The following is a 25,062-nucleotide window of genomic DNA, read 5'->3' on the forward strand; positions in this document are numbered from 1 at the left end:
AGATCCTCTAGCAGTTAAAAGATCTTAGATAGGAAGCACTGGGAAAACCCCTTATCTACCTGAGATACTAGATATGCTGAAAGGGACTGAACCTCAGACCTTCTGCCTGCAAAACAGATGCTCCACCATTCAGCCATGATCCCCAGTCATTTCTTCATAGGAAACATAAGACTGAAGCGTTTTTTTCTGTGATCCATTCATTGCCACCAGATATTTCAGTTTAACAGCCAAAGTTATAAAAATTTGACATCTACCCCAACTCTACCTACTTTTAAGTGCCAGGAAACATAATATCACAAAAGCCGCTGAGAACAATGGAGGAATGTTGCCCCTGGGGCAGGGATGAAGACCCTTATCAGTATTACTCTTCTTAACTCTAAACTGGTAATTTAATCTTGTGCAAATTCAAGCAAATGTTAGGGGGAGGGGAATGTATCAACACATGATGGCTACGCAAATGTCTTACCAGGCAGCCAATCCAATGTTTGGCTCTCAATACCAAATGCATAATTCATTATAGTGGAAGCCATCAATCCACTTACCCACTTTGGCAAAGGCCTCTCTGAGTTCTTCTAGTTCATCCTTGGATATTTGTGTAACGTTGGCCATTTCATGCACTACAAGAAGGGCCTGCAGAAAAGAGAAACGAAGACATTGCTGAGTCTGGAAAACGAGTGCCTGAGACCAAAAGTCCTATTAACTAACAGAGTCTGCCATGCAATAAACAGAAAGTGGACTTCAACTGCTGCATCTCTTGAAGCTGAAATTTCTCCAACCAGAAGAAGGGTATACATCATTCCCGCTCCGCCCCATGCTAGATAAACCATTAGTATTGTTAATATTTAGCCCTGTCTGTAACCATTTTCTTCTGAGAACGGCACAAACTGTGACTGCCCTTCAGGATTCATTGCCATTCATGCTGCAAACAAAAAAAAAAGAGGCACACAAAAATCCATAAAATATCTTTTGGCAGTGGAAGCACTGTAGATTGTTATAAAAGCTGATCACATGTTATGCTTTGGGGTGCAAACCCTCAGATATCAATTAACTGTAGGCACCCTACAAACTTGGCTCGTTTTGTCAAACTTCCTGGAAATACTGAAATGCATCTTTCTAGATACACGTGTAAAAATGCCTTGCAATTAACATTGTTAAACAGATGCACAATTTCAATCTGGTCTGGTGGAGCATGTGATTAATGAATAGCTATTAACTAACATTCTGGATCTTTAGCACCTACAGAGAAGGCATATTTCGGTAATTATATCCAATTCTGTTTTCCTTTCTGAACTGGTTTTCACTGGCCTGGCTTCACACTACCCAGAACCACTGGCAAATTGTTAGCAGGCAGGTTTCCCCCCAATACACTGATGGATCTGCATCCTCCTTGGAAATTCACCCAAAATAAAATGTTGCAGAAGTGCCGTAAAGCTCTCTCTTGCAAACAGGATCCTTCTGACTTAAGACAGAGGAATCAGCAGAGTGGCAAGGATTTGAGATGGATCCATGTAGAAAGCGAAGCCAAGATTCTCCCCTGTACAGCCAATAGCAGAAACCCCAAAAAAGAGAGAAGGGACTTTGAGGTCAGAGGCAAGACCACATAAGCATTCTCATTCTTACAGTAAAACACCGGGTTATGCTGCACACTCGAAATGGCAACAACTCGCCCTGTATTATTAATGCCAAACCGACAGCCAGCACCCTGCATTACGATAGAGGGTTGCCTACTTCCAGCCAAATATGGAAAGGTTGTCACAGACCATAAAATGGGTCATACCAGAGCATTCTGTCAAATGGCAAGAGAGTGTGGTGGCTGCACGCCAGACAATGTTGTTTGAACAAGCACTGAGAGTGCCCCCCACCCTATGTTTGCAGAGTGACTAAAGAGAATCTGTTTGTTCCAAGCTTTGAGTGCACTCACAACAATTGTTATGCTCATAATGCTTATTGCCTGAGGTTGCAAGCATTTAGTTTGAGAGTGTTATTTTGTATGTTCAAGGAATAGTTTCTAATGTGGTGTGTGTCTGTGAAAAGGTCACAATATAAGGATATGGTAAGTGCTGGAGCTTCCAAGGAAAAGGGGCATCCTAAACATCCACTGCTTCTATCTGACACATCTCTTTGGACCCAGAGTCTGACTGATGTCGTTTAGTGTCAGGGAGGAATTTTTCTTCCTCATTCCAAATCAGACTGACAGTGGCTGGCGCAGATAAAAGGGGGGCTGGTGGTTCCCTTCCCCTACCATGTGCAGTTTGATTAGGTGTCTAACCAGGCCATCTAAAGCAGGGGTCTGCAACCAATCGGCCTGCTGGCAGAGGCTGATGGGATTTGTAGTCCATGAACATCTGGAGAGCCGCAGGTTGCAGACCCCTGATCTAAAATCAGAAGAGAGTTTGGATGTGTGTATGGAGGTGTAGCCTTTTAAAGCAGTTAATTTTATTCTAGAAAACCAGGTTCAATACCCCACTCTTCCACATGAAGCTTGACAAGTATTTTGGACCAGACGCTGTTCTCTCAGAACTTTCTCACCCCACACAGAGGCAGACTATGGCAAACCACCTCTGAATGTTTCTTGCCTTGAAAATCTTATGGGGCCACCACTTGTCAGCTATGACTTGGCAACACATACACATATCAAGGAAACTTCCAATTCTTTTTTTTTTCATGTTTCCTCTTGCAGTTTTTCATTGGGACCCAACTAGTAGTTTAATAAAAACAAAGGGGAGCCAACTCTCCTCTCGCTCCCAACTATTAGCAACTCCTATCAACTGGATGACTTTTGTGCCTTTGCGACGTTTAGCAGCTACTCCTGTGTGCAACCACACACACATGTGCATGCACACACATATTAGTTCCTCTGTCTGAAGCTACTCCCCAGGCCAGGAACCAGCTCCCCAGTGAATGATGAATATTCAAGGAATTTTGTGCAACAATAGAGAAGTGCTACAAAAAGACAATTCTCTCTCACACAAAAAAAGGAAGCAAAATCAAACAACCACAGTTACAAGAAAAAAGGGAGGGCCCACGGAGAAATGTTTTTCCATATTTGGTCAATCCTGAGGCTCCCAGCATCTAAGACCAAAATTATCTATCTTTTCACAGTAGATTGGCTTCATTGTAGGCATTTTAAAATAGCAAAAGAAGGGTTGAGATATCAGCAGGTCAGGGCTGCCTCCCAGCTGGCTACAAACCATTTTGAACAAACGTCTGGTCATCTGGGCAATTTATTTTACCTCATTAGTAGAATTCTGAGCTTCTGAACTAATACCAGTAACCAAGCAAGGACTGCGGTTTCATTTCTGTCAGGGAAGCAGCAATCCCAGCTGCCACCAGAAGAGCAACACCCACAATTTAAACACAGGCTACACAGTGGCACCCAAGGGAGGGGAAAGAGGGAAATGGCAAGTAAACAGATTGAAAGGACCAAGCCAGCTTTTACAGGAGTTTCTCGGATAAACAGCTTGTCAACAGCAAGCCTTACCTTGCAGCTTTATTGCCCTAGCAAGCTGACCTTGCAAAAGCAAAACTTTTAAAGCCAAGGTTGATTCCTGCCAAGTAGAATCAATTTAGACAAAAGTGATATTTAACTAGATGAAGTGAGGCTCTGGCCAATAAAAATTTCTGCCATGATTGAACTGTTCATCCTTAAAATACCACAAAACTCTTTTGTTGTTGCAGTTTTGGCTGCAAGAGACTAGCATGGCCAACCCCCTCGGGGAACTGAAGTTAGAGACTGAGAGTATGGCTGAGACGTTGAAACAGAAGACAGGGGAAGATTATAGTTGTGTGAAAGGAGATAGAAAGGGGAGGGGTTCTCTTAAAAAGAGCTAGTGTAGCATAACAGCTAAGAGTCCCTGGTTTGAATCTCCCCTCTGACCTATCCTACCGAATCCCTGTTCGCAAGTTGCAAGAACACACATATAATCTTTGTACAGTGTACACTTGATTTTTCTTTTTATGTGTATTGAATAGCTCCCATGTTACAGTCAACACGTGTACAGCTGAACATGTGATACAAATCCCACATTCATCCAGGCACCGGTCTTTCGTTTCTACGATTGCCAGTCCCCTGGTGGGAGAAGGAAATCCCCTACCTGCAAGCAGCGGCAGGAAAAAAATAACATTAAAAAAGCCTTCGGTCCTATGGTGTGCCATATTAAGAAGTTTATGGCTCTTGCCAGTAAGAATTTAGAACTGAGAAAAATGTGAGAGGTTTGCTGCTGAGACTGGGTCACAGCAGTCGTGTTGGGCCAGTGGAGACCCACCCTTATTGCATAAATGACATGAGTGCAATGACACAGACTAAAAAGGATGTTTTGAGATTATCTGCTCTGAGATTGTCTTGAAGACCACAGGAAGAGTAGCTGTTTTCTTGTGTCAGATTATTCCAGTTGGGTGTAAAGCAAAGGTGGGATCCAACCAGTTCTCACCACTTCTCTAGAAGTGGTTACTAATTTTTTCTGAGTGCCGAGAAGGGGTTACTAAAGCAACCTCCCTGCCCAATAGGGACTGGAGGTGCGTGTGTGCGGCGGCGCCACTGTTTGAATCCCATCACCATCGGAACCTACTATTAAAATATTTGGATCCCACCACTGATGTAAAGGGAAAGGATACACTGGAGTCAGAAGCGCAAGCTTTCAGCCAAGGATACACTGGAGGGCTTCATCCAGGAAAAAAAAGTATAAGGTGGCTACATCTCTCTCACATACAAACATACACACACACACTGAATTCAAGCCTCCTAGGATGCTTCTCATGCATACACTTTTGCAGAAAAAGCCTTCTTCATCAAGAAAGTGAAATTAAAAAACCAGGCCTGCTTAGTGAACACATGTCTCTGAAGTTGTTCATACTTACAGTGTTCTAGTTTGTGTAACAGGGTCACCCTCTGGGCCAGGAATGCATAGAAGCAGAGCTGCAGCCACTGGAGATCGTAAGTGTGGAGGGGATCAGGTCCTGTTGGGGGTGGGGAGGGGGAGAAGACAGAAAGAGAGATGTCGGTTAATAAGGCCTGGTTGGTTCTATTAAACATTGACAGTAGTAAGGTCAGCTACTGCTTTTAGAAACGGAGCAGGCTAATAAAGCCACTTGAAATGATTTTATAAAGGGGAAAGAGGCTTTGAGAGGGTGGAGTTTGAGGGGGGTGAGGCAGAACTAAGACAGGGCATGTCTGGAACGCTGCAGTTAAAATCTCAAAGGTAGCTTGGCTCAATTCTAGGCAGGGAGGAGGCAGTTTATGAGCTGCAGAGGTTTTCCTGGTAGCCCGCTTGAGGTTCCCAGAGAAGTATAATCACTGCAAACCCAGTTTCAACATGGAGGAGTGCACACTACCCACATGCTTTCACTAGTATAGTTAGGGGGGCACGAGGGGGCTAAAGCCCTGGGTGCCATTTCCTGGGGGGGGGGGCACAGCCCCTTGCAACTGTCAGAGAACAGTTAAAGGCCCATTACTCCCAAACTCCACATGGAGTTCAGAGAGGCTGTTTGTTATTGGCCTCAGCTGGCTAGGGCCAGCCAGAGGCGTACCTCCCATTGGGCAAAGTGGGCAGCTGCCCTGGGCGCCACCTTGTGGTGGGCGACAAAATTGCAGGTTTGTGAGGGATTTTGTATTTTCAGTGTTTTTCCGTTTTTGCCCTGCAGGGGGCGCAGATTTTAGGCTAGCAGCACCAAAATTTCAGGGATTTTTTGGGAGACTCTCCTGATGATATCACCCAGGTTTGGTGAGGTTTGGTTTAGGGAGTCCAAAGTTATGGACTCCCAAAGGGAGTGCCCCCATCCCCCATTGTTTCCAATGGGAGCTAATAGGAGATGGGGGCTACACCTTTGAGGGTCCATAACTTTGGACCCCCTGAACCAGACTTCACCAAATCTGAGTGGTGTCATCAGTAGGGTCTCACGAAGATACTCTGAAATTTTGGTGCTGCTATCTTAATAATTGCACCCCTGACAACAGGCACCCCCTAATTTTCCCCAGATTCTCTTTTTAAATTCACTCCCTTCTCACCAATGCTTGTTTTCTTTCTTTCTTTTATTCTCTCAGTGCCTAATAAAGGTTGTTGTTGTTGTTGTTGTTGTTGTTATTAAATCTACCCCCTTCGGCATGGATTTAAAGGGAGAATCTGAGGTCCCCAGTTTAAACACCATTTAAAATGATGCTGTTTGGGGGTGGATTCCAGCATCACTTGTTTAAACTAGGGAGACCAGATTCTCCTTTTAAATCCTTAAAGGGAGAATCTGCCCCCCCCCCCCCAGTTTAAATAACATTGAAAGTGATGCTGTTTCCCCCAATTGGGGGGACTGGATACAACACCATAAAATGTTTTCATAGCAGTAATAAAACATTTTGAAAGCATTTTGAAAATGTTTTCCAAATATTATTTCAGCTGTGTGGCATGGCCCATTGCTATGTTCAGATTTGTGAGTTGGGGGATGTTCTATAATGTGATGGTGACTTTGAAACGACCTGGTGGAAAAAATCATTGTTTGGTCATGGTGGGGGAGGGTGGCCACCCATGGGGGGGGCATCAAACTCAGGTTTTGCCCAGGGCTCAAGTTTGCCTAGGTACGCCCCTGGGGCCAGCAGTAAGCTGAACACACAGCTGGTGTGTTCACTCCTCTGCTTTTATACTGTTGGCTCCACCCCAAGCTCCCCCTCCAACCAGGTGGAACTGGGGGGGGGGGGCAATCCAACAGTGTAAATGTAGAGGAGGACTGGCTGTGTGCTCAGTCTGGCTTGGATCCAACTCTAAGCTGCAGGCTAATGCAAATGGGCCCTTGCTGTTCTGATCTCCATGTGAAGCTCGGGTGTGGTTGGCCTCATGCTAGACCTCCATGTGGAGGTTGGGGGAAGGGGCTAGCCCTGCTCGCCAGCACTCAGCCGCACTCCCCAATGGAGCATGGCGCAGCTGTGGGTGGGGCGTGGTGCCCATGGCTTTAACAAGCTATGCCCCTGCATGCTCCTTTGTTATTTACTTCCTCTTTAGCTTGCAGGTGTTGCTAAAGCCCTGCAGGAAGTTTCCCATGAAGCACAAGACCAGATTCATCAGAGAGTTCTGCAAAGTCAAGTATGAAGACACCCTCTTCTTACACACACATGGGAGGGGGAACTTATTTGCACCATCAGGTATGAAGCTGGTGTCTGAAAAATTACAACTGGAAACAGGTACCAAAAGAATACTGTCCAGCAAAACAGACACAAGTGCCCTGGGAAGAATAACTTGGATCCTGTTTTCTTTGTGGCTGTCAATCTAATGAATTAATTCATTAAAATGAAAAAAAATGGCAGTCAGGCTGAGAGACAGCCATGAACAGGCCTGTATTTCTGCCCTAAGAAATGCTGCGTACTCACAAGCGCACTACAGGGTTTCATTCAGGGTAGTCCTGGGCAAAGGTCCAGTTTGGGGTGCCAGAATCACTACCATCCACTGCTAGAGGCCCTCTGTTGGGGACAAGCAAATGGCAGCCCTTATCTTGTGTAAGGCAGGTGAGAACCATTGCTAAAAACTGGCTACCTGAGCCCTAGATGGACCAGACATAAGAAGTCACTGCTGAACTACCAGCCCAAGCCCCAGATGGAATGGGTGGGAGTGTGTGTGAAGGTAGAAAGAGTCTAATTTCACATTATTTTGTTTCCACAGAGCCTGAAAGAGATATAGCATGAAAGGAAAAGGCTCTCAGGTGGACCATCTCCACTTTTCTGCAACACCTCCAGAAAGCCAGAAACATTAACCTATTGCCTTGTTTACCAAATTCCTCCCATGCCAAGGGCACCCATTGCTCCCAAGTGATTAGCTGGAGGCACTTAAGTTCTCCTTGAAACAGACACCAGAGCTTAGAGGACAAGTTGATGAAGCTGGAGGAGTGGCTGAGTAGCTGCTTCAGAGGCCTCACCCAAGACAAAAAGCTCAGGCTTCAAGCTAGCTCTCTGACACCCTGACTGCATAATGGCCTCCCATCCACAGCTCTGAAAGGATCTTCCTTTGGAGGTCTCTTGTAGAAAACACTTCAGCCATCCTGCTCTCTGTATCAGTGCTATTTAATTCCCCTGTTCCTTCCTTTAATATGTGTATCACTTCCTTTTGTTGTTGTTCTTACCCCAAGTTCACGTCTACTTCCCACTTTGGCCATGTTTCCTCAGAGCTCACATTAGGGTAATCCTTCTCTACGTTCCCTTTGGGGCTGCAAGTACTTCACTATTTCGCATTCCCCAACCCCATCCCACCTTGTCTCCCCAAAAGGTTCCAGAAGCAATTTATGAATTCATTCGTGTTGTACTGATAGATATAAATAGACTCAGTAAACATTTAAAAACAAGCATCCCCACTTGCTAAGAAGAAAAATCATGAAGCATGAAACTGCTCAACAGACTATTAAAAACAGCATGCAACTCTAACACCACTGTCCGAAAGCACTCTGAACAAAGATGAATGGCAAGGCTTTCTAAAAGCCAATAGGGAGAGCTCTCCTGGATTTCAGTCTCAGCTGGGGCAATGACTGACCATGAGGTATGTGAAGGCCCAAGGGGAAAGAACAGGGGGGGGGGGGTTATCACAGTTGCAGCATGAAAGAGGACCCGGGAAGAAATGGCATTCCCGCACCCGGTTCCTACGTTGCTCATTGCTGCTGCCCGTCCCCCCTGTTCTTCCTCCTTTTCTGCATCACACCTGCACAAAAGGGCCGCCATGATGGTGATTGCTCATGATGCTCAGATCCTTCTCTGCAGCCCAGAGTCAACCCCCTTCCATGTATAGAAGCACCCAGTGAAATGCTTTCAAGACAAGGTTTCACTCAGACAAAATGTGTAGCACGAACACTTATATATGAAACAATCTATAGCACTATGCATGTGTGTAGTGTCATTGTCAAGTCACAGCTGACTTGTGAAACCTCAGAAAAAGTATTTCAAGGCAAGTGAGTGGCAGAGGTGGTTTGCCGTTGCCTTCCTCTGCAGTGACTAACTTGGTGGTCTCCCTTCCAAGTATCAACCCCTGCTTAGCTTCTGAGACCCAAAAATACTGTGTTACACCATGCCACCTTCCATCTATTTGCAGTATTTGAGAATAACTCCTGTGTATAATGCAGACATATATGATCTTTTTCAAGGATAACTGTGATTAATTTTGTGTATAATTAATATGCTGAATTGTTTAAGAGTTCAGTAATTTCAATATCATAATGTTTCGTAGCATCAGAAGGGAGGGATACCTTTTTTCATGAGTACCATGTGACTAATGTGAAGGTGCACCTCATACACAAATTTGCTACCTGCCTCGTTGATGGAATCATGCAGATAGTAGATAGTTAACAGGTGGATAGCAGAGGTCTCGAGTCAGACCACAAGACCCACCCATTCTGAAAAAAATCTAGAAGCAGCAGTGAGTGAGCTGGGGCTCTTGGAAACAGCCTCCCCTCTTCCACCTTTTCTTTGTTTGTTTTTTCATTAGTCTTTCTCTCTTTCTTTTCTTTTCCCTTTTTTATCTTTTTTGCTTTTTAATAAAAAGAAATGAAAAAAATCTCCACAGGATTTTCCAGGTTCAGCCTGGGTTTCATTCATGTTTGCTGGAAGCCACCAGAAGAATGCCGATGATTGTAGAGTGAGTGATACAACCACAATGTCTCGATGACAAAGTCACTATTTATTTAATCAAAAGATGTACATATTCACAAATTGGTTCAGTATTTGCTTTAGCTTGCTGGATGCAATCAGAGCTCCTGACAGAGTAAACCCACAAATTCAGGAAACACCCAGTTCAGAGGATGGGAAAGCCAGGCCCAGTCTGACTAAGGACAGACTTGCCAGCCACACCAAAAGGAATGGAAACAGCACAAAGGCACATTCCGGTACAGCTGGGGAAGATGCACAAATTCACCTGCTGAATGGCCATAGCTGCCAATCACTGGGTCTTTGAAGAGTCAACAGCGCAATTTGGGACTGATGTGGGGGCCCTGATATATGAACCCCTGTGGTACAAATTGTTTTGTTTATCATAATTTATAGGGGCATTCAGGACCAGCTATGATCCTGCACACAGGTAACTCTTAATGGTCAGGTGTGAACTCCGGTCAGTCAGTGACCTGTAGCATTGTTATTTTGTCAACTGTCACAATAATCTTGCAAGTCAATTGTATTCCCACGCGGCAGATGAAAGAGAGGAGAGACCGTGCTTGCTCAAGGCTACCCAATAAACTGATGAGAGAGAGAGAGAGAGAGATGGTTTTTATATCCACTTTTTTCTATGGAAAGTAGTCTGAAAGTGGCTTACAATCACCTCCCCTCCCTCCCGCCCACACACAACAAGAACCTTGTGAGGTAAGGGGAGGCTGAGAGTCCTGTGAGAACTGTGACTAGCCCAAGGTCACCTAGCAAGCTGCACGTGGAAGAGTGGGGAATGGAATCCAGTTCCCCAGATTAGATTCCGCTGCTCTTAACCACAACACCACACTGGCTCTCAGCATCCTGACATCTGTCCCCAACCTATTAGACATGGGGTCTGATCTTCCATGCGGCCAGACATCCACCTGGAAGGTGAGTTCACACTATCCATTTGGGCAGGGGGGGAAAGTTACCAATGGAAGCAGGCCCAGGCAGGGACAGGAGAGCAGAAGGGATTAGCATTCCACGTGGAAAGATTGGTAGTATAAAACAGGATAATCCTCTTGATTAAAAACAAGTTAATACAGGGGCTTAACTTAATAGGTCTTTTCAAATTTGCAATGGGTTGTAGAAGACGTGAGTTTTTTTCTCTACAATGTTGTTGTGGCTGAATGGTTGAGGGGATGCTGCCAGTCTTGCCCCTCAACACAGGCACGCTCATTCTTTCTCTGGCTTTGGCTGTACAAGGTCTCACATGATGACTTACTCAAACAGAAAAGCCAGATGTGCCTGCCCAGGAAGTCCAGGAAGAAGCATCGCCAGTGTCTGCCTGCCAGACTCAGACTAGATGGTAGCCACCATCAGTCTTGTTAGATACCAGCTGGCTCAGAACCAGTTTCCAATGGGATGACTATTTTCAGCTCGGCCAGTCTTAATGCAAAGCACCAAACCAGGGCAAGATCTGCCTGGAGGGTGCTCTCTTTTCAGACTGAGGAAACTCCCAAATGCCCTTGGGAAAGTGAACTGATGCCTCACTTTCCGGACAATTATGCACAGGGCATCTCCTGCGTGATGAGGGCAAATGTGCATTGCCGTAAGATTTCTTGTATGGACATATTTCCTCAAGACCTGCTTTCACTTTCTTTTCTCCCCACGGCAAATGAGATCACTTCTAGCATGAATTTAATTTTGCTTTGCAGCCAGAGGGCAGTTGCCAGTGAGCACAGCTTTGCCCCAGACTTCTCTCCACCCACAGCCAGCCCACCCTCTGACACACACACACTGCTTTGCATGCTTCCTCCTCCACCTCTCCAAATGCTTGTTTCGATGCCTGTATCGATACATTGATAGGAACAACACAAGCAAGGTCTCTTTCTGGCTCCACCCCTCCTCTCCCACTCTGCTTCTGCCCTCTCAGATGATCAGGAGGACATTTTAAAAATGTTCTTTCAGACAAGCTAATATTTTAAAAATAAGCCTCTCTCTTTGATTACTGCGAAGGAACATCACAAGCAGGGTCTGTTTTTGACTCCACCCCTCCTTCCACCCTCCCGGATGATCAGGAGGACCTTTTAAACTGTAGTTCAAACAAGACTGTATTTTTAAAAAATGTCCTGTCTGCAGCAGTGGCAGGAAAAGAGAGAGAGAGAGACAGACAGAGAGTGTGTAGGGGAAGGGAAGGGAGAGGTATCTAGCACATGGTTCCCTTCTTCAGCAGCATGAGATCCAGGCAATGGCTTTGCCTTTTTCGGGGGAGGGGGTTATGTTGGGAAAGGGTCTGCAATATCAACATACCTGCTAGCACATTAACAAAGGCCTTCATCTTGAAATTAAGGACGTGATTAGATTGTGCCTTTAAGAGGAGCTGATGGGCAAAGTAAAGAGAACTAGGGAAAGCTCCAGAGACACAGAGACCAACAAGTTAGCTTTGGGGCAGGGAGAGAATGGCTCCTCTCATGTAAACCAAAAAAAGGCAAGGAGACCCCTCTGCAAGCCCACTGCACACTGAAGAGCCCCGAGGTAAGTGTTCTATGTGTAATGGGCATTCTTTGTGCAAACCCAACTACTTCCTAAACAGTTGGAGATGTCTAAATATGGGCCAGATCCTATGAAATGCAATTAATGTTTCCATATAATAATATAGGCTGTATTACAGAACTATCAACATGCCTTCTGTTTCCTCATTAGACCCTTTCCCAACATAACCCCCTCCCCCGAAAAAGGCAAAGCCATTGCCTGGATCTCATGCTGCTGAAGAAGGGAACCATGTGCTAGATAACTCTCCCTTCCCCTACTCTCTCTCTCTCTCTCTCTGTGTGTGTGTGTGTGTGTTTCCTCATTACCTGGTAATAATGGCACACTATTTTAGTGGATGCAGGTCCCACTGTTCGCTATTGTGACAGGTGGCTTCCAGAAACCAGCCTAAGGTGTTTTTAAAGCCATCTAAGCCACTGGACACCACCACCCCATTTCATAGGCAGAAGTTCGTATGCGGTCTACAGCGCATACTTCTCTTTGCCCAGTCCACACATAGTCTATTTTTCATGCTACTCTGCAATGCAAGGGCTGGATTTGATCCAAATGTGGGGCCATTTAAAGCAGTGTTTCCAGCTGCATCAATTTAAATTACCTGCGCTGGCAGAATCTGGGTTTAAAAGGCTACGCTTTTATGTATTTAAACCTGTTTAAAAGCAGCAACAAGGCCAGACTGCAAGAAAGTGAGCCAAATAAAAGTGGCAAAACAAACGCTAGTGGGTTACTCCCTGCTGATGAGTGCTCTTCTGAGTGAGCTCTTTGCATTCCTCAACCTGATGCCAGGGCGACTGACAGACACCTTTCAGTAGCTCCTTTCTGGAAATTGCCGTTGGTTTCATTTCACCTCACAAAAGCAGCGAAAAACTCCTCAAACACATTCTTCGACAAGGTCATCATAGCAGTACAAGAGTCAGACAGATGCAATCTTTAGACCAGAGAGGTTAGGAACAGAACGGCACAAACACCACAGATTATAAACAATACATTCTAACAGAAATAAAAAATTCCAAGCAGCCAGCAAATACATTCATAAGAAGAAAAGACACCCACATAACTAAGAAGCCATTCTGGTAACCATGTACTACAGAAGGAAAAACTCTCCTAAAAACTAAAAGTGGGTGCTGAGATTATTATATATATTTTAAAAAATTGATATTAGAAACCTAATTCACCACACAAGATCAAGGCAAGTAACTAATGTCCCTGTTCACCAGATTTTTTTTTTTAAACCTCCTCACTCAAAAGCCAACTGGAAAGATTTTGAATTTTTTTCCAGACAAGGTTCTGGCAACTCTCCAGGAGAAGGGTATTTCAGAGTTCACACTGCACATAGGATATGATCATGTCAGCTAAAAGGGAGTGATGCAGCAGGCCTTGCCAATGGCAAGTAAGAGTCAGGTAGGGAAGCTGCATAAAAGTCAGCATTTCTTTTTTGCTAGCTCCCACAAACTCATGGGGCATATGTGAAGCGCTGTGGGAGAAAGAATTTTGAAACTTCCTGTTTTCCAAAACTCTGGTGGTGGTAGAAATTGCCATCAAGTCAAAGCTGACTTATGGCAACCTCTCATGCGGTTTCAAGTTAGGAGGCATTTAGAGGTGCTTTTGCCACTGCCTGGTTCTGTGTAACAACCCCGGATTTCCTTGGTGGTCTCCCACGTAAATACTCACCAGGGCCAACCTAGCTTCCAAGATCTGACAAAAATCAAACTGGTCTGAGCCATCCATGAAGGAGTCTCAAAACTCTGCCCTTCCATAAAAGAAGGTGCTTATGCTGCCTGTCCCTCTACCCTGAATGACTCAGCTGCGGTTGGTATTGAGTGCCCTCTGAAGTGACAGCAGGCCACATCTGGGTGTTTTGGGAGGACAGAGTGTTGGCATTTTTAATTTTTTGTTAATTTACAGGGTCCTGTTTTACTGCACGTCTGGGAAGTTCCCCAATTATAGAGAAACTTTCATCTTATCAGCTAACAACCACACTGTGATGCTTTTGTGGTTGGCTTGAAACACAAAAATTCCTGGGTGCTGTGTGGTTTCCCGGCTGTATGGCCGTGTTCTAGCAGCATTCTCTCCTGATGTTTTGCCTGCATCTGTGGATCCTCTGAAGATGCCAGCCACAGATGCAGGCGAAATGTCAGGAGAGAATGCTGCTAGAACACGGCGATGCAGCCCGGAAACCACACAGCACCCCAGTTTCTCATTCCGATTGTTCCAGAAGATTCATCTCTTAGGCCCTTTCCGCATGGGCGTTAAATGGCGGCCTGGGGACGGCAAAAACGCCGTCCCCAGGGAGCCATTCGCACAGGGGGCGCAGCTGGGTTCAAAGCAAGATGCTCGGAGACTGCTTGGCAATCCCCTTCAGTGGTTTAATTTTATTTATTTAATTCATTTATAGCTTGCCTTTCTCACTGACACTCAAGGCAATTTATAAAATGCAAAAAAAGAAAAGAAAAAGAAAGGTTGAACAGCATAAGAAATCCCATAAACAATTACATAATTGGAAAACAGTGCTAACCAAAAGAAGAATACCTGTCTCAGAGGCCCCTTCAGATAGGTGAGGAAGGGGTTGGAGTCGGTAAACCACGCCAACCCCAATGACGCCGGCTTGTCCACAATGGCCCTCCGACGCCGTCGAAGGCCTGGAGACACGCCTCCCAGCCCTGCGTGCCTGCTTCAGTGTCACAGGGCAGGGGGGCGTGTCCCCAGGCCTCGGCGACGCGCCGGAGGGCCGGGGACCAGGTAAGTAAAGGGGGGAGTGGGGGGGAGGGCGCCTTGGAGCCGGCATGTCCTAACAACCTCACTCCCCGAGCAAGGTTGGGAAATGCCGGCTTCGCGCCGGTTGGGCAGCCAAGGGCAGCGCGGCTGCACAGCAGCTGCACCCCCTGTGCGAATGGCTCCCTGGGGACGGCGTTTTTGCCGTCCCCAGGCTGCCATTTAACGCCCATGCGGAAAGGGCCTAAGAGATGAATCTTCTGGAACAATCGGAATGAGAAACTGGGGTCTCTCCTGACATTTCGCCTGCATCTGTGGCTGGCATCTTCAGAGGATCCACAGATGCAGGCAAAACATCAGGAGAGAATGCTGCTAGAACACGGCCATACAGCCGGGAAACCACACAGCACCCAAGTGATTCCGGCCGTGAAAGCCTTCGACAATACACAGAATGAGAAAATTATTCAGTGTCCTAAATACTGCATGGTCTAAGGTAGTACTTGTATTTCATTAACTTTGAAAAGTAACCCCACATGATTTTATGTCAAAGACTTACAGTGAAATATCTGATTGAGAGTGGGTGCCTATTTCGTGAGATCTTGGAAGCTAAGCAGGGTCAGCCCCAGTTAATACTTAGAAGGGAGCCCACCAGGAAATCCCAGCACGCGATGGCAAATGTGACACACAGGCAAGCGATGGCAAATGACGTCCATACATCTCTGGCCTTGAAAACCAAATGTAATTTTCTTACAGTGCAATCCTAAGAAGAGTTACTCCTGTCTAAGTCCAACCATTTCAACTGGCTTAGACTGGAGTAACTCTACAAAAGATTGTGCTGTTACATGGTTTAACTTTGGGGGGAGGGGGCATTCAGCCTGGTGAAGACTTCTGGAGAAAAGATTATACAATGGGTGGTGTTATTTGGGCTGGTCTGATTATGAGCTGTTACATGGATTTTGTTCTTTGATGCGGACACACAGAAGCTACAATTGTAAACACACCAGATAGTGAGCCCCACTGAACAATGGGATTTACTTCTGACTACACATACTCAGTACTGCAGTGTGTGTTTAGCACAGACAAAGAACTGTGCATGACAGGCTGTAGACGTGGTTGTCGACTCATCGGTTATACAACAGAATGTAGCTCTTCTCCTGGAGGACACAGGAGAACCTCATACTTGCATTGCTTGTTCGTTCAATATCAGATTAGGGATTGCAACATCACTTCCTCCATTTGAGAACAGACCTATAAGAACTTTGGTTGTGAAGGTCAAATCAAAATGAAAGCTACTTGGGTGAATTTAAACGTTTTTAAAAAAACTTTGGACTACTATATGTATTTGTGGTTTTATCCTCTTCCTCCATTTACAAGTGAATAAAAACCAGACATGAACTTTTGTATAGAAATCCTAGAGATGATCACTTGAAAACCATCAGTGTACAACTTTGAAATTTCTAAGCTTGTCTAATGCTGTATTGGTAATGGCATCTGCTCATTTTTGTGAATTTTAATTATACAACTAATCTTTAGAAAAGGAAGGCCCTTCAACCTACATCTGTGCTCCCATTGGGATATATGCTTGCTTTGGGGAACAGACATAAAAAATGTTAGGGGATGTTCCCCATCAGTTGAGCCTTGTGACCAGGTACCCAAACTGCCAATCCAAGCAGTGTGAACTCAAGGTGGTTAAGAGATGAAATGCAATAGGGGGCTGATTTATCATTGCTGTGGTATGGGAACCAGCTAGACAAAGGCGGCTTTGCCAGCAGCAATAGACCATAACAGTCAGGACATAACCCACTGCTCATCTAACAAATCCACTGAATGGTCTTGACTCATTAACTTTTTACCTGTAAATGGCTGCTGTGAAAAGAAAGATGAAACGAAAAGGATACCCTGTAACCTAATATCTCCAGGATTTGTAAATAATTAATATGCTATGATGTTGACTTGGCAAAATTCTTTTTTTTAAACAGCCAGAATTAACTGTCTAATTAATTATGTTGATTTTTTTTCTCTTTTTAACTTGACGAACAGGTGCTTACACTGAAAACAGAAATTAAAATGGAATCTTCTGAGCTCTCTCACAGATTGCACTTGCTTCCTTGGAAGATGGAGTTTTCAGTCTGTATTGGAAGGAATCCAGGTCATTTCAGCAGAAATAAGGAGGAGAGAAAAGGCATCTCAAAGAGTGGTGGATGTACTGCGGCAGAAGCTTTCATGGGCTAAAGCTCAGTTTGTCAGACAGCCTATGAACGCTTCTTTGGCAGTACCTCTATGACAGGGGTAGGGAACCTGCGGCTCTCCAGATGTTCAGGAACTACAATTCCCATCAGCCCCTGCCAGCATGGCCAATTGGCCATGCTGACAGGGGCTGATGGGAATTGTAGTTCCTGAACATCTGGAGAGCCGCAGGTTCCCTACCCCTGCATGAGGCCTTTAAGACACTACAATGTTCCTTCTTGCATTTGCAAAAGACCAGCATGGCTCTCCCTCTGGTTCAGTTCAGATAACAGAACCACTGGGTTTGCCCTGGGAGGAGCAGTCTCGAGTTTCAAACCCTTGTGGGAACAAACTTGCAAAGAAAAGCAGTTTTACATCCTCTCTCCTATTTGGAGTTACTGGGGGCTTTTTTAATGTGTAGGATCAGTTGTTTTAAACAATTGTACAATAGTTACACTGCTCAATTTTATGACTTCTCCAAGTTTTCATCTTTAGTCTTTGGAAGTCTAGCAAATGACTTCTGTTGTTTACATTCATTTTCAGCCTACTGTTGCCAGCCTGGAGACTAACAGCATAAATCAGAAATCAAAAGACATACAGGAACTTATTATGACAATACCTTTGATTATCTAATCGAAGACGGACCTGCCCTTTTATGCCAGCCACGAGACAAGAAATGCAAAAACATGGCCTGCAAACAATTTGGCTTCAAGCAAACTAACAGGACTGCAACCCTGGACTCTGTCAAATGGTTTCAGAATAAACATTAAGAGTCAAAAGGAAGAAACAGCGCAAAACTCACAAAACAATGTAAGTGTCACCAGGAAGCCCCTCTTCTGAATCCTGCTCAGCTCTTCCCCCCTCCCCCATTTTCATGCTAAGCAAAGAACAGTTTTATAGGAAGATCCAACACAGATTTTTAATTAATTTGCGAGCTTCAGAACTAAGCCATACGTGCCTGTTCTCACCATGACTTTTACAGCCTCTTGCTATCTGATTGCTTCAATGCCGTCTGTAGTCTATAAGGCAAACAGCAACTACTTTCCACAACCCAAACTGCTGTTTCCCATTAGATCATCAAAAATATTTACTCAATGTGGAAAGCCACCCCCCTCCTGTCTACTTTTTTTTATGTTCCTTAAAACCATCCAGGCCTCCCCTACTTCATAGGATCTAGAGTGGAAGGAGACAATCATAGAATCCTGGGCTTAAACAGTCCTCTACAAAGAAACCTGAAAAAGCTATCACTAGTCCAGGCACTGACAAACCCAGCTGTTTTCAACAGGAAGCAAATAAGAACCACTGAGTTACAGATCAATCCATCCCACTACCAGATGGACAAAAGGCATCCCCAAAGGAATAGAGCAAAAACAGAGGACACACCAGCTTGGCTCTCTTGCAAGAAGCATCCTCTAAAAATTTGCTTCCACCGAATCCGCATCCGTCGCATGTGCCGCTAGCAAAGGACTGACACAAATGCTGGCAGAAAAGGACAAGAGAGGGAACAGGGCTAGGCGCCCGCTGAGCTTAAGAGTCACTCTTTGCTGCACTGCTGCAAAACTGTACCCAAGTTGCAGTTTTAGATGCCTGAATTTGGCCCCCTTACCTTGCCCTGTTGGGATTTCTGAGGAAAGCAGACTTGATCTCTCGCGTAGCCCTAACGCAATGTGGAACTTTCTCCCACGCCCAGAAAATTAATCTGGAAGGCCAGCATTCCTCCGACAATTGTAATTCTAAGCAGCAAGTCACAACACTTCCTGCCAGCAAATGAGAGCATGCTGACAGGAGGCTGAGTAATTTAAAGCCCCCCCACCCCACCGCAACCCGCTCGCTTCAGAAACTGGCATTACACAGCAAAAACTTGGGACAAAACCCTCTGCTCGTCTGCTCTGAGCCTGATACCAGACAGATCAGTCTAACCCGGGCAACTAGGGCACAAGTTTCACTGGAGTGTGACTTGTGAATTAAACAGCAGCCCCAAGAGAAAGGTCCGGTTGCAAGGAAGAGAAGGACATGCAGCATCTTTATGAGCTGCTCCTAAACAAGAGTCAAAAAGTACAGATATTGCCTAGCTTATTCAGTATTTTCTAACTGAATGCATGAAAATAGAATTCCTTTTAAGCAATTCCATTTAATACACACAAATCCACGTTTTCAGCCCAAAAAGGGGAATGACTCTTTTTTTCCTATCCTTACTAGCTACAAAGAGCTTGAGTAACCAAAGATGTCACTTCATTAAAAGTACTAGTGCCTGATTGGGTCAGAACATTTTCTTACGAAGATTATTCATCAACAGGGAAAATGAGCCAACCCCTCATTTGTATTCCTCAGTCATCACTTAGAAATGCAGGTTCCAACAGCTGGATTTCCAAAGTGGCAACCATTTGCCAAGGTTTCTTGGAAGGAGGGAAGCATTAAACACAAGGGCTTGGATCCAAAGATTGCCACATGCGCAGTGGTGTTCACCTTCCCTCCTTCCTGCTACACACACCTCAATAAGGTGCTTCTCAAGCCAATGAGAACATCAGAAGGGAATTTGGGGAGTGAATTGTCAATTGCACTAAAAAAGAATACACAGCAATGCTTTCACACAGAGACTTGGCAGTTGCGTGGCATGGACCAGAAGGTAACTGGTACCCAAATCAGATCCCCTGAACAGGCTTTCCATCTGGGTATGCCCCCATCTGCACCCACAGACACAGGAGGCAGCCCATTGTCCATTTAAAGAAAATGTGTAGTGTGATCTCCACAACAAACTGTTCCCTCAAATAACAGACTTTTTAAACAAACCAGTCAATGTACTCACAACAGGGAAACCAGCTGTGCATCAGGGTTTGCACCCTTATTAAGGAAGCAGGACATATGCAAGGCTAATTAAATAGCTCCAAGCAATTAATTTCATACTTGCAACCTAAAGGGTTGAGACATACCTTGCCTGTGCACCGAGGAAGTGAGGAAAGAAGATTAAACACCCATGCTGGTCTCTTGCAGTTTGAATCTCACAGCCTTCAATGAAAGGCAAGAGTTCTGCTCCCTCCACCCCCACCACCCTTTGGTCTTTTCAGAACAAAGGTACCAAAAAGCATAATGCTGATGGACACCAGTTTGGTTCTTTGATACTAATGCAGAATGCAAAGCTCTTTTGCATGCATGCCCTGGAGATGAACCACCCTATTTTCCCAACAACAAACCTTTTGATCCCCATCAACAATAGGAACAGTGACTATAATAGACACTGATTGGAAAGGAAAACGTTGGTTCTCAACCCTGAAGCAACAGTTGAACAAAGTAACCTCACAATCCAATATCTGGGTCACTAAGAAATTAATAATAATATGAAGAATAAAATGGCAGGTTTCTTTTTGAATGAACCTAGAAACAAAATGGAAGAGTCTCAAGAGCTAGTGTTGTAAAGTGGCTAGATCAAGGGTCTGCAACCTGCAGCTCTCCAGATGTTCATGGACTACAAATCCCATCCTGGCAGGGGCTGATGGGAATAGTAGTCCATGAACATCTGGAGAGCCACAGGTTGCAGACCCCTGGGCTAGATAGATTGATCTGGGAGACTCACATTTGAATCCTACTCTGCCATGGAAGCTTGCTGGGTGAACTCTGATCAATAGCATACTCTCACTCTAACCTATTCCACAGGGTTGTTGTGAGGATAAAATTGAAGAGAGATTGATGTAAATTGCTTTATCAGAGAAATTGGGAATTCACCTACTATGAAAACATCCTCAGTAAACATTGCCTGTTTTCCTCCAGTGCAGATCTAACTTTTCCTGAATAAAAGGAATCATTCAGAACTCTTGTGAGTTCGGCTTGCAGATTCATTTATTTGAGAGAATCCTCAGTGCCAGACTAGTAGGATCTGGGGTTCAAATTCCCGACTTTGCTGTGGAAGCTCGCTAGTGATCTTGGGCCATCAATTTCTTTCAAACCGACCTACCTCACAGGGTTGTTGTATGAGGGTAAAAGGGAGGAGTGGAGAATTCAGAAAATAATTCCTGTCCCCATTCAGGAAATAAGCAGAGTATAATAATCTAAAGTAGTAAAAAAAAAAATAGGACAGTCTGAATACTCTCTCCTTCCTACACTAATATTCAAAATGCCCCAGTTGCCTTGACATATGAAGATCAGGCTGAAAGAGTCCAACAGGTAGGGAAAGAGAAAACGAAAATGTGCTCAAAAAAAGCAATACTCTGACTGCCCATCAGCCCTTGCAACATGATGAAGGAAAATCTTAGCCTGAGAAGCAGCTGCCCACAGAACCTCCCAGTGCCACCTCGCCCTGGTATTGCAAGATGAAATTATACCCAGGAAGTGTAGTTAGTGTACACAAAAGATGCCAGCTCTAACTTCACAAGCCTGGACAGGGAAAATCAGATTTTGACTCACAAATACACCCACTGAACTTTCTCTACAGCCCGGCTCAGTAAGGCTAGTTTCCCTTCAGAGTAGGAATTCATGAACTCTGGTTTGCTTCCACTATTCTTTATTAGGGAAAAAAAACCCCACCCACGTCCCACACCCTGTTACTCACACTGTTGAGAGTCTACTCTAAGATCATACGTTTCCAGAGGTTTCAACATCAGGATCTCCTCTGCTTTGTGGTCTACAGTAGAAAGTGTTTGGGAGACACTGTAGCCAATCAGAGGTGAAATTATACTCAAGATCCCAGGGTCATATCAGCAGCCCTTCTTCTACAGATGCCCAACCCAGTATTGTCCCTGATCTGATACCACCTCCACTCATTGTCGTGTGATAATGGGAGCCTCCAGGTCATTTTTATAGAAAGTGAGCAGCAGATGCTGTTGGAGCAGACATTCTGGAGTGGCCCTTCCTCATCCTTCCAGCTCCTCTGCAATGCAGAAGAATCCTGCATGGAGTAACTGGTGTTCAGCCAGCTCGCTTTTGCCCAGGGAGGTATGGGGGAGGGGGATAAAGCAGATTTTTTTTTCAGAAGGGACCAAATCGCTCACAGTTATGCAAATGCAATGCTGAGAGCAAAGCTGAGTCATAGAAAATAATTGTGGGCTACGATTGTGTACAGATAGGTCTCACAACTTCTCAAGCCCGGCAGCATCTGAGATGTGCACAGAACTGCAGTTTTCATCAGCCTCTCAAAAACTGGGATGATTATATGCCACGGCCCAAGGGATACTTTCCCTTCTTCTCTCAAAGTAAGAATCCTGAAAAGCAACTGTCTGGCCAACATGCCAAGGATGTCTATTTGGCTTTCATTACGGGGAATTTTCTCATCTTTTGCTCTTCCCCTGTACGTTTATCCTGAGTTTTGAGATGTAATAAAGCCCATGAGTCAGAGCTAAATTTAAAACATGCCTCCTGCTTTGTTCAGCTTGTCAGCATCAGGAAATGAATGGGTAGAAGGAGCTTATTAGAGGCTCCAAAGAGACATTCGTCTGTATTGTGCTCCTATTATGCTTTTAGTATCCTGTCTGTAGGCGATAGAGCCAACATTCAAAGAAAAAGCCTACCCTTCATCACTATATCCAGGTGCCAATAACTCTCCTCCTAGGCTGCACTGACTGCTGTTTCTATTACTGCAAAATATCCATGACAGTATGATAACGGAGAAAAGAAAAGAACAAAAGAAAAGTCATACAACTGGGATATTTGAAAGCAGAGCACCCAGACCGCCCTGTCATTATCTTCCTGGTGCTTCATTTGCCTGGAAACTTCTTCTTAAGGGCTGCTTCCTAGAGAAAAGGCTACTAGGCCAAACTGACAGGGGGAGGGGGCTGGCTCTGAAATACATCCTGTTTTCAAGATACATCACACACAAGAAGCATTCACGGAACACAAGACGCTCCAGGTCAAATCTGGAAAACTCTATAAGAGCCCTGATGGAAGGAGTTGCACAGGGAAGTGTGAGTAATATCTAGGGATGCCAGACTCCAGGGGATACCTGGGGTTCCCCCAGAATTACAACTAATAAAGTTACCCCTGGCAGCGGGTGACAATCTTGACTGCAAAGATCAGTTCCCCTGGAGAGTGTTACCATGGTGTAACTTGTTAAGAAATTTAAGCCCAAAAAGCTCAAGCCGACAAGGAATAAAATTAAAGAAATAATTTTTACCCTACAAGAGCATGGATGCTTTGAAGTGTGGGCTGGATGGTACTGTACCCCATTGAGGTCCCTGTCCTTCCAGGCTCCAACCCCAAATCGTCAAGATTTTCCCAAGCTGGATCTAGCAACCTCCCCCCCCACACACACACACACTTTGTCCCTAGGGAAAAGGGGAAACCTGGCAACCCTACTTATACCCAGATGAGAAACTGAACCCAGGTCTGTCAGTCCCAAGTCTAATGTTTCATCCTACTCCCCAGGCCTCACCCTCCAAGGTTCCATCCCCAAATCTCCCTGAATTTCACAACCTGGAGCTGGCAACTCTAAGGGGGAACTGATCCCTATAGTTGAGAGATCTGCTATGATTCCAGATCTCCAGGCCCCACCTGGAGGCAACCCTAGAAGGAGAGAAGGAATGGGCTATGGGGCTTTCAGGAAAGGGAAAGAGGAAATAGTGGAAGAAGGGAAAATGAGATATTTCTCATAACTCCTTGTGGGTTCTCACTTGTACTGTTATAGTGCTATAGCGATATATCAAGTAGATTTTTCTAAAAGTGCTGGCAAAAAGCCCCCTGGTGGGGCAATGAGGGAAAAAGGCGGGCACTAGGGGATGACTGAAGAAAGCACGGAGAAAGCCTTATATGGGTGATCTGATGCAAGGGCATTTGCAGTGGCAATTAATGCAAAAGAAAGGTCATTGTGTGGAAGCAACCTTATTCTTGAGATCAGTCAGAATTGTTGCCACTGGTGAGTAATTACACAACGTAGGAGAGGCAGCTGGGAAACACCTCAAAGAGTTTTCCTTAACAGGCCATGTCAAAGGTGCCTTTGATGCTGGCTTGGGAGTATTTTCCTGTCTAAAATCAGACAAGAGGCTACCTGCCTGAGCACGTTATCTGCCACTTACAAGAATTCACATTCTGCTTGGGAAAAGTGGGTGATCCTCCAAAACAGGTTCTCAAGCAAAACAGGAGTTTAAGCGAGCTGGTATAGCAAACCACCTATAAGGCTTAACAGGTACGAACAACCTTGACAGCTTCAGACTCACCTTACTGACCTATTTCCTTCTCCTCCCATCCAGTCACAATCTCTTAAGGTGTTACTAGCCATGGGAGGTGTTTTTTTAATTGCCTTTAGTACAGTAAAATCTGAAGCACCATGCCAGAAAAGTCTGTATCTCACAGCAGAGCTCATCCCAAAACATTTGCTACCACTTCCTCGACAAGCGAAATTCCATAAACAGTTTGGTATGGTCCTTTTAATGACCCCAGGTAGTCATTTTCTTTAAAGAGTTCAATACAGGATTTAAATATCTTACAGCAGCGAGAATATTGTTAGCATAGTATTGGAAACAAGTTACCTAACACAAAGGTATGGATCTGCCAAGTATGATTTATTACGCTTATGGACAAAAATTTCCACCCAGAGAGAGATGCGGGAAAAGAAACAATTTGCTTAAGAAAGATTTATTTCAAACTGGAAACCCTTCATTGCACGTTGGAATATGATCAAACCCAATGAGAACATCAAAGAGAAAACACTGAACTGCAGACACAGCTGAAATTTGAGTATTTATGGGCTACGCATTGTTATAATTCAATCTAGAAACTATGATAATATTGCACTCCTTTGAATACATTTACAATACAATCCCCTGGACTGATCCAAGTTCTCATGACACCTGGATGCTCAGAGTCTGCTTCCAACAGCAGTCAGACAGATTTTTCTGTGATAGCAGCTTCTCCTATTGTTGTCTCCCAGGTACACTGCTCCTGAACAAGGAGATTCCATTTAGTCATCAAGGCTAACAGCCTTTCATAACCCCATTCTCCATGAAAAGCAGAACTTCTCTGGGACAGAGTTGAATTAGCAAGCAACCTATATATACTTTCACAGACTGGGTACACTG

At 44.8% G+C, this 25,062-nt stretch overlaps 1 protein-coding gene across 5 annotated transcripts in view; it reads right to left on the reverse strand.

Moving 5' to 3' along the window:
- Positions 1-25,062, reverse strand: part of PLS3 (plastin 3) — a 60,772-nt gene that overhangs the window by 24,311 nt on the left and 11,399 nt on the right. For 2 of the 5 annotated variants that reach the window (XM_048514378.1, XM_048514375.1), the window contains exons 2-3: positions 4,858-4,956; positions 543-630 (exon numbers count right to left, since the gene is read on the reverse strand). In XM_048514378.1, the coding sequence (XP_048370335.1) occupies positions 543-609 (67 nt within the window). In that variant the 5' untranslated portion in view covers positions 610-630; positions 4,858-4,956. Of the gene's footprint in view, positions 1-542; positions 631-4,857; positions 4,957-18,668; positions 18,823-25,062 lie in introns of those variants that run through there. The other 3 variants (XM_048514377.1, XM_048514379.1, XM_048514376.1) reach the window with 2 other exon arrangements.

Source organism: Sphaerodactylus townsendi, linkage group LG13 (assembly GCF_021028975.2).
Source record: "Sphaerodactylus townsendi isolate TG3544 linkage group LG13, MPM_Stown_v2.3, whole genome shotgun sequence".
Lineage (NCBI taxonomy): Eukaryota > Metazoa > Chordata > Lepidosauria > Squamata > Sphaerodactylidae > Sphaerodactylus > Sphaerodactylus townsendi.